Source organism: Salmo salar, chromosome 22, assembly GCF_965601325.2.
Source record: "Salmo salar chromosome 22, fSalSal1, whole genome shotgun sequence".
In the NCBI taxonomy this organism is placed as follows: domain Eukaryota; kingdom Metazoa; phylum Chordata; class Actinopteri; order Salmoniformes; family Salmonidae; genus Salmo; species Salmo salar.
In genome coordinates, this window is record NC_138312.1 from 14,697,501 (window position 1) to 14,707,500 (window position 10,000).

The 10,000-nt window shown below is 49.0% G+C and overlaps 1 protein-coding gene across 4 annotated transcripts in view; it reads left to right on the forward strand.

The window, feature by feature from the left end:
- LOC106582832 (SLIT-ROBO Rho GTPase-activating protein 2) overlaps positions 1 to 10,000 on the forward strand; it is a 135,703-nt gene that overhangs the window by 92,344 nt on the left and 33,359 nt on the right. For all 4 annotated transcript variants that reach the window (XM_014166320.3, XM_014166321.3, XM_014166323.3 and 1 more), the window contains one exon: positions 1,849 to 2,011. In XM_014166320.3, coding sequence (XP_014021795.1) covers positions 1,849 to 2,011 — 163 coding nt within the window. The remainder of the gene's footprint in view (positions 1 to 1,848; positions 2,012 to 10,000) is intronic.

Below are 10,000 nucleotides of genomic sequence, written 5' to 3' on the forward strand. Positions count from 1 at the left end.
ATTCAGAACATCCATTTTTGTCGTTTCTCTATGAATAATTGAGAATAAAAAACGAAAGGAAAATAACAAAAACCTGGAAAAATAAAACCGAGAAAACTGAATATAATTTTATGGGGCCCCCTTGAAGTTGTTTATGAACCAATATTTGACCAGGTATATTGACAGAAAACACATCTCTTGTACACCAAGGACCCAGGGAAGAGTTGCAGGGTAGAGAAGAGAAGAATGTGCTATAAAAAAAAAAGAAATAAGTAGCTTGACATGATATATATATATTTTTTAAGTATCTTTCATGGTAGAAAAGGTTGGAGAGTCCTGCTCTACACACACTTAAAAAACTGCTCTACAATCTCCATTTATCTGGGCACGCGCACCACACACACACACACACACATGCGCACCCACACACACATAGGAGTGTGTGTGGAGTTTCACAGTGCAGCCAGTGAAGTCTATTAGACTTTTAGAGTTGGCGTTTGGCCACATCTCATGCCAGTGGGACTGTATAGAATGTGTAACGATGATACTCTACCTTATACTTTGTCTGAATGTTTATCTCGTATTCCCTCTCAGCATGACTGGGATGGGCTTTCTGAGAAGGCTTCCCTCTAGCACAGGAACATTGGAGACACACACAACGGTTTCTGGCAGTGCACCCCCCCTCCCAGACACACACACACACGGACACACACGTGTCCAACTGTCTCGGGCTGTGTGTCCCACCCGGACGGCCACATCTCAGCTGAACCCCCCCCCCAGTAAACCCACTGCCCTCACTGACACACACACACACACACACACACACACACACACACACACACACACACACACACACACACACACACACACACACACACACACACACACACACACACACACACACAAGAAGTGGGAATGTGTTTCTAAGCTTTGGGTTGCTGAAGGGAAGGTCTCAGGAATACCAGAGGGGGCAGCTGAGGAGATGGGTGTCTGGGGGTGTGAGCCCTTCTGTGTGGTGTGTGTATGCATGGTTGATGTACTTGGGTTTACGTTGAGTTTACCGTGGGGTATGCTGCTGAGCCCTGGGGCCCCAAGCTGCTGAGCCCTGGGGCCCCAAGTGGAGGGTCAATGTCTCTGTTGCTTCAGGGGATGTGACTAAGCATGGATGTATTTTTATTCTGTAGCAGAGTGGCATGCTGCTCTGACCAGTCTAACTCCGAAGTAAGCCTCAGGCCTCAGCCTTTTAAGCCATATTTGAATAAAGTCTGTCTGTCTGTCTGTCTGTCTGTCTGTCTGTCTGTCTGTCTGTCTGTCTGTCTGTCTGTCTGTCTGTCTGTCTGTCTGTCTGTCTGTCTGTCTGTCTGTCTGTCTGTCTGTCTGTCTGTCTGTCTGTCTGTCTGTCTGTCTGTCTGTCTGTCTGTCTGTCTGTCTGTCTCTCTCTCTCTCTCTCTCTCTCTCTCTCTCTCTCTGTCTCTCTCTCTATCTCTCTCTCTCTGTCTCTCTCTCTGTCTCTCTCTCTCTCTCTCTCTATCTCTCTATCTCTCTCTCTATATCTCTCTCTCTCTCTCTCTCTTCTCTCTCTCTCTCTCTCTCTCTCTCTCTCTCTATCTCTCTATCTCTCTGTCTCTCTCTCTCTCTCTCTCTCTCTCTCTCTCTCTGTCTCTCTCTCTCTCTCTCTCTCTCTCTCTCTCTCTGTCGGTCTCTCTCTCTCTTTTCCACATTTGTATGTTTTTTTTCCTTCTATCTTTGGCGGTTTCATTGAGAGGAGTGATAATGAAATCATATTGTTTTTTGATGAGTAAGGCCCTGGTATACAAGTGCCGAACACTTTGAATACTGATGCAGCTTGTGGTGTGCCTGTCCGTGCAGGAAGGAGCAGAGTGTGCTGTCTCCAGTCAACTGCTGGAACCTGTTGTTGACTCAGGTGAAGAGGGAGAGTCGAGACCACGCTACCCTCTCTGACCTCTACCTCAACAACATCATACCGCGCTTCGCCCAGGTCAGCGAGGACTCCGGACGACTCTTCAAAAAGGTAACGCACACCGCACCACCCACACAACAATATAACACACACAACTCTGTGATCTCTTCAGCCATGCAGATGTTGCCTCCCCCTGACAAATACTTTGTCTCCCTCCCTCCCTGCCTCTCTCCCACCCCCCCTCCCTGCCTCTCTCCCACCCCCCCCCTCCCTGCCTCTCTCCCACCCCCCCTCCCTGCCTCTCTCCCACCCCCCCCTCCCTGCCTCTCTCCCACCCCCCCCTCTCTGCCTCTCTCCCACCCCCCCTCTCTGCCTCCTCCACACCATTAGCTCTTTATTGATGTTGTTGCAAGTTTAATTGTCACGTGCCCAAGTACAGTGAACTGCATTTCTTGCAAGCTCTTTCCCAGCAATGCAGTAAACAATATCCGTAGTACTATAAAATAAAGTAAAGTAAAACAAAAACACAATAAAAATTGAAATAAGAAGAACACGAGAAAGGTAGTAAGTTATATACAGGGTCAGTTCCAGGGTCAGTTCCAATACCATATTTACAATACTGGAGTGGTAGGGGTAGATATGTATAGGTGACAGAGTAGCAGCAGCATATATGATGTGTGTGTGTGTGTGTGTGTGTGTGTGTGTGTGTGTGTGTGTGTGTGTGTGTGTGTGTGTGTGTGTGTGTGTGTGTGTGTGTGTGTGTGTGTGTGTGTGTGTGAGAGAGAGAGAGAGAGCATTAGAGTGTGACTCTGCCAAGCATTCAGAGCTGCAGCCAGCAGCCTCCTATGGAAACCTCATTATCTTGTCCTCCCAGCCTCATCTCTCTGTCCCCTCTCCTCCTCCAGCCTCCCTCTCCTCCCAATGTCTCAGCGTGATTTGCAAGCACACCTTCAGGCATTAACCTACAGACAGACAGACAGACAGACAGACAGACAGACAGACAGACAGACAGACAGACAGACAGACAGACAGACAGACAGACAGACAGACAGACAGACAGACAGACAGACAGACAGACAGACAGACAGAGAGAGATGTAGAGAGAGTGTGCTATTTAGCAGTCTTATGGCTTGGGGATAGAAGCTGTTCAGGAGGCTGTTGGTTACAGATGTGTTGCTCCGGTACTGCTTGGCATGCAGAAGCAGAGCGCACATGGCTTGGGTGGGCCTTCCTTTCACACCGCCTGATATAAAGGTCCTGGATGGCAGGGAGCTCGGCCGCAGTGTTATACTGGGCTATCCGCACCACCCTCTGTAGCGCCATCCAATCGAGGGCGGTGCAGTTGCCACATCAAGCAGTGAACTTTTTGAGGATTTGAGGGCCCATCCCACATCTTTTCAACCACCCAAGGGGGAAGAGGCCCTGTCGCGCCTCTTCCCCCAATTCAAGGAGACAAGCCTAGGCCTAGATAGAGATATGCTGGCGCCATGTTCCCGACATCGTCATGGATTTCTTTATAACTGTCAGATAGACTACTACTGCCGTTCGGGAGTACCTGGCCATCTGTGGGGATATGGGTTTGGGAACCACGTGTGGTTAGGCAAAAAAAGGGGACATGGAACAGACTGATAAATATGCCAGAACACAGAATCACAACAACAACAAAAAGTGTTAGACTGGGACCTTACTAATAACAATCTGTGGGCTATACAATTTTTATCTATTTTTTGGTGAAACTGATTTTCAGTATATATTAAAGCTGGCACAGTATATGGCCAATATACCATGGGTAAGGGCTGTTCTTAGGCCGGACGTATCCCACAGATACTCAAACCCCCAAAGTGCCTTATTGCTATTATAAACTGCTTACCAACGTAATTAGAACAGTAAAAATACATGTTTTGTCAAACCCGTGGTATACGGTCTCATATTCCACGGCTTTCAGCCAGTCACCATTCAGGGCTCGAACCACCCAGTTTATAATCAGTAACAAATTACCATGTGGTGTTAACCAAATCAAGGACAAGCTTTTCCTGATCCACGAGGAAAAATGGGCAGTTGATGTTTGGTTTAAACCTAAACTTAGAAAGTACACTCTCATCAAAGAGAAATACACCCCTGAACCATATGTCCGCCTGGACCTAACAAAAAAACTAGGGTCAGATCTGGCCCCTCCCTCTGGCTATAGAGATGGGTAGATTTAACAGAGTGCCTAAAGGGGTGAGAATTTGCCTACTGTGTGTTCTTGGGGAAATCGAAAACGAAATCAATTTAGTGTTTTATTGCCCTACGTATGTCGATCTCTTTTGTGACATTTTTGTCGATAAGCCTGCAGTATTCTGGTTACGGGGCGAGCAGAGGCTTGAATTCCGTTTTTTTCTTTTTTTCTCGACAGGGCGCGTTTGAGATTGCTCAGTTTGTTCTCAATGACTGGAGGAGGAGAAATGTACTTTTTGTGTAGTGTGGCTAGATGTTGGGGGTAGAAGGGGTGTTGGGATGTTGGGGGTGTTGGGATGTTGGGGGGTGTAGGGGGTGTTGGGATGTTGTGGGTATGAGGGATGTTGGGGATGTAGGGGGTGTTGTGGGTATAAGGGGTGTTGGGATGTTGTGGGTATCAGGGATGTTGGGGGTGAAGGGGGTGTTGGGGGTATAAGGGGTGTTGGGATGTTGGGGGTATGAGGGATGTTGGGGGGTGTAGGGGGTGTTGGGGTTATAAGGGGTGTTGGGATGTTGTGGGGTACCAGAAGTATAGGTAGTGTTGGGAGTGTTGGGGGGTACCAGAAGTATAGCAAGTGTTGGTAGTGTTGGGAATGTTGGGAGTGTTGGGAATTCCAGGGGTGTAGGGGGTGTTGGGATGTTGGGGGGTACCAGGAGTATAGGAAGTGTTGGGAGTGTTGGGAATGCCAGGGGTGTAGGGGGTGTTGGGATGTTGTGGGGTACCAGAAGTATAGGTAGTGTTGGGAGTGTTGAGGGGTACCAGAAGTATAGGTAGTGTTGGGAGTGTTGGGGGGTACCAGAAGTATAGGAAGTGTTGGTAGTGTTGGTAATGTTGGGAATGCCAGGGGTGTAGGAGGTGTTGGGATGTTGTGGGGTACCAGAAGTATAGGAAGTGTTGGTAGTGTTGGGGGTGTTGGGATGTTATGGGGTACCAGCAGTATAGGTAGTGTTGGGAGTGTTGGTAGTGTTGGGAGTGTTGGTAGTGTTGGTAGTGTTGGGAGTGCCAGGGGCGAAGGGGGTGTTGGGGGGTACCAGAAGTATAGGTAGTGTTGGGAGTGTTGGGAGTACCAGGGGGTTTAGGGGGTGTTGGGGGGTACCAGAAGTATAGGTAGTGTTGGGAGTGTTGGGAGTACCAGGGGTGTAGGGGGGTGTTGGGGGGTACCAGAAGTATAGGTAGTGTTGGTAGTGTTGGGAGTACCAGGGGGTGTAGGGGGTGTTGGGGGGTACCAGAAGTATAGGTAGTGTTGGGAGTGTTGGGAGTGCCAGGGGTTTAGGGGGTGTTGGGGGGTACCAGAAGTATAGGTATTGTTGGGAGTGTTGGGAGTGCCAGGGGTTTAGGGGGTGTTGGGGGGTACCAGAAGTATAGGTAGTGGTTGGTAGTGTTGGGAGTACCAGGGGTTTAGGGGGTGTTGGGGGGGTACCAGAAGTATAGGTAGTGTTGGGAGTGTTGGGAGTACCAGAAGTATAGGTAGTGTTGGGAGTGTTGGGAGTGCCAGGGGTTTAGGGGGTGTTGGGGGGTAGCAGAAAGTATAGGTAGTGTTGGGAGTGTTGGGAGTACCAGGGGTTTAGGGGGTGTTGGGGGGTACCAGAAGTATAGGTAGTGTTGGGAGTGTTGGGAGTACCAGAAGTATAGGTAGTGTTGGGAGTGTTGGGAGTACCAGGGGTTTAGGGGGTGTTGGGGGGTAGCAGAAGTATAGGTAGTGTTGGGAGTGTTGGGAGTGCCAGGGGTTTAGGGGGTGTTGGGGGGTACCAGAAGTATAGGTAGTGTTGGGAGTGTTGGGAGTACCAGAAGTATAGGTAGTGTTGGGAGTGTTGGGAGTACCAGGGGTTTAGGGGGTGTTGGGGGGTAGCAGAAGTATAGGTAGTGTTGGGAGTGTTGGGAGTGCCAGGGGTTTAGGGGGTGTTGGGGGGTACCAGAAGTATAGGTAGTGTTGGTAATGTTGGGAGTACCAGGGGTTTAGGGGGTGTTGGGGGGTACCAGAAGTATAGGTAGTGTTGGGAGTGTTGGGAGTACCAGGGGTTTAGGGGGTGTTGGGGGGTACCAGAAGTATAGGTAGTGTTGGGAGTACCAGAAGTATAGGTAGTGTTGGGAGTGTTGGGAGTACCAGGGGTTTAGGGGGTGTTGGGGGGTACCAGAAGTATAGGTAGTGTTGGGAGTGTTGGGAGTACCAGGGGTTTAGGGGGTGTTGGGGGGTACCAGAAGTATAGGTAGTGTTGGGAGTGTTGGGAGTACCAGGGGTTTAGGGGGTGTTGGGGGGTAGCATAAGTATAGGTAGTGTTGGGAGTGTTGGGAGTGCCAGAAGTATAGGTAGTGTTGGGAGTGTTGAGGGGTACCAGAAGTATAGGTAGTGTTGGGAGTGTTGGGGGGTACCAGAAGTATAGGAAGTGTTGGTAGTGTTGGTAATGTTGGGAATGCCAGGGGTGTAGGAGGTGTTGGGATGTTGTGGGGTACCAGAAGTATAGGAAGTGTTGGTAGTGTTGGGGGTGTTGGGATGTTATGGGGTACCAGCAGTATAGGTAGTGTTGGGAGTGTTGGTAGTGTTGGGAGTGTTGGTAGTGTTGGTAGTGTTGGGAGTGCCAGGGGCTTAGGGGTGTTAGGGGGTACCAGAAGTATAGGTAGTGTTGGAGTACCAGAAGTATAGGTAGTGTTGGGAGTGTTGGGAGTACCAGAAGTATAGGTAGTGTTGGAGTGTTGGGAGTACCAGAAGTATAGGTAGTGTTGGGAGTGTTGGGAGTACCAGAAGTATAGGTAGTGTTGGGAGTGTTGGGAGTACCAGAAGTATAGGTAGTGTTGGGAGTGTTGGGAGTACCAGAAGTATAGGTAGTGTTGGTAGTGTTGGGAGTACCAGAAGTATAGGTAGTGTTGGGAGTGTTGGGAGTACCAGGGTTTAGGGGTGTTGGGGGGTACCAGAAGTATAGGTAGTGTTGGGAGTGTTGGGAGTACCAGGGGTTTAGGGGGTGTTGGGGGGTACCAGAAGTATAGGTAGTGTTGGTAGTGTTGGGAGTACCAGGGGTTTAGGGGGTGTTGGGGGGTACCAGAAGTATAGGTAGTGTTGGTAGTGTTGGGAGTACCAGAAGTATAGGTAGTGTTGGGAGTGTTGGGAGTACCAGGGGTTTAGGGGGTGTTGCTGCAGCTTCTGTTGGTCTGACTGAGTAGAAGCTTTAGAAGGAGCCAAGCCAATCACTCTGTGGAATATCTCATCAAAACACAGATTTCCTATATACAAGCACACACCCCGAGGCGGATTATTTCCAAATCTTTGTTGTTTTATTTTGGCATGGGTACTCTTCCCCACAATGGCTAATTAACTAGATCATTAGGTAAATGAAAGAAATCCGGTCAGTGACATGAAAGCCAGTGGAACCAGAGGCTACAGGTCTACAGTCACATGCACACACACACAGAGTAGGGCTTTGGTAAGTAGTGCAGATGCTGCTCAGTGGGGTGTGTGTGGGCGATGTTGTGAGAGGAGGCTGCTCATCTGTGTGTGTGTGAGAGAGAGAGAGACTAAATACTCTAATGAGTGTTCAGTGCACTTATTTAAAGTGTGAATGTTTCAAACGGTCCAAATTGTCCCCTGAGGCCTGAATCAGACTGTACACAGACTGAGGAGAATGTGCTGATCTATTCACTTCTGTTTTCTTCTAATATATCTTTCCTCTCTCCAGACCTCTTCTCAGGTTTCTCCATCAGGGAAGACCGACTGTTTGGAAGGAGACTAGAGGGCTATGGGTTAGAGGTCAGGGGTCTTGTGTCTGATGGATGGCCGTGTTTTGCCGTGGCAGATTGCTTTTTGATTGGCTATCGTTTGGCTATATGTCACTCGACGGACACTTAAGCCCTCTGATCAATCAATGGGGTTTAGAGAGGGGGAGGAGAGGGACTCTGCTCAATGTCTGTTGGTACCTTCTTCCCTGCTCTCCACCTCCCTTTACCCACTCTCTAATCTCTCTTTCCCTACCCTTCCTCCATCCATCTCTCCCCCTTTCATCCAAAACGACCCCTCTACTCCATTCTTATGTATGGGGGCTCCTGAGTGGCGCAGTGGTCTAAGGCACTGCATCTCAGTGCAAGAGGTGTCAATACAGACACCCTGGTTCGAATCCAGGCTGTATCACAACCGCCCGTGATTGGGAGTCCCATAGAGCGGCGCACAATTGGCCCAGCGTTGTCCTGGTTTGGCCGGTGTAGGCCGTCGTTGTAGATAAGAATTTGTTCTTAACTGACTTGCCTAGTTAAATAGAATAAAAAATATTCTCTCCTCATCCCTAGCCGTTCTTCCCCATCTCCCTCTTGCCTGTGGGATAATCCCTGAACACGTGTTTGTGATTTCTTTTTTTTACAATCTCTGTTACTCCGTCTCTCTCTCTCGCTCTCTCTTTTCCTGTCTCCTTCACCCTTTCTCTTTGTCGCTATCTCTCTCTCCCTCCCTCTCGATCTTTCTCTGTCTCTTTCTCTCTCTCTCTCTTGCTCGCTATCTCTTGTCTTTTGGATGTCATCTCTGTTCAGGTCTCATGCCGTTCTCATTCCGTAGCTGGTCTCAGGTCTTGTCTTGGCACTTCATTTGCACCTCTGACTGCTTCATCACCCAGGACACACACGCGCACACACCCTGCCAACGCCTGCAATTAACACAATCAGGAGTGAAGGCTTAGAGTCAGAACTAAATTAATTTCTCTCACCTTAGCAAGCCCAGAATCATAGCCAGCAGCATACCACCCTGCATCCCACTGCTGGCTTGCAGCAGGGTTGGTCCTGGATGGGCGACCAGATGCTCCTGGAAGTGGTGTTGGAGGGCCAGTAGGGGGCACTCTTGCCTCTGGTCTTAGGAGATGCCAATGGGCAGTGAAGGGCACATTGCATTGCGTAGGGTGCTGTTCAAAGGGTGTCCCGACTCTCTCTGGTCGTTAAAGGTCCAATGCCTCTGTTTATTTAAAAAATATATATTTTACCCCAATTTTTGATCTTGTCTCATTGCTGCAACTCCCTAACGGGCTTGAAAGAGAGAGGCGAAGGTGGAGTCATACGTCATCAGAAACATGACCCGCTTAATCACGCTCCTTAACACCCACCAGCTTAACCCGGAAGCCAGCCGCACCAATGTGTTGGAGGAAACATCGTTCAACTGGCGACCGCAGTCAGCCTGCAGGAACCCAGCCCGCCACAAGGAGTCACTAGAGCGCGATGAGCCAAGGAAAGCCCCACAGGCCAAACACTCCCCTAACTAGGACGACGCTGGGCCAATTGTGCGCCGTCCTATGTGACTCCCGGAATGAACCTGGGTCGGTAGTGACGCCTCTAGCACTGCGATGCAGTGCCTTAGACCGCTGCGCCACTCGGGTAGCCCCACCAACGCCACTGTTTTTAATCTCCTTATCAAATCATTTCTGGGTAACAACTAAGTGCCTTACTGTGATTGTTTTCAATAGAAATGGTACGAAATAAATAAAAATAGCAAAGAGCAATTTCTCAAGCAAGAATTTTGTTAGGACTTTTCTGGGACTGGTCTGAGTGGGGAGGGGAATGCTGAAAATGTGCTGTTATTGGCAGTGAGGTTTGGAACTGTCTTTCTTATTGGTCTATTAGCAAATGTTCTGCCCGGTGATGTCACCAGACTGGCCAAAACTCTATCCCACCAAAACAGGCTTACCTTTCAAACAGCTCTTACACGCTTAACTTAAAATGGCATTACCGTCGTTTTAACAATTTCACAGCTTTATTCCAACCTCATAGTGTGGAAATATATATATGCCTAAAACAGAGGAAAATCGCCTTTTTGACGACACTGGGTTTTTCAAAATCCCATGGCACTTATCATAAGAGTAGGTGTGTTAACCCCGGTGTCCTGGTCAAATTCCCAATTGATAGCTGACGTGTGGTGA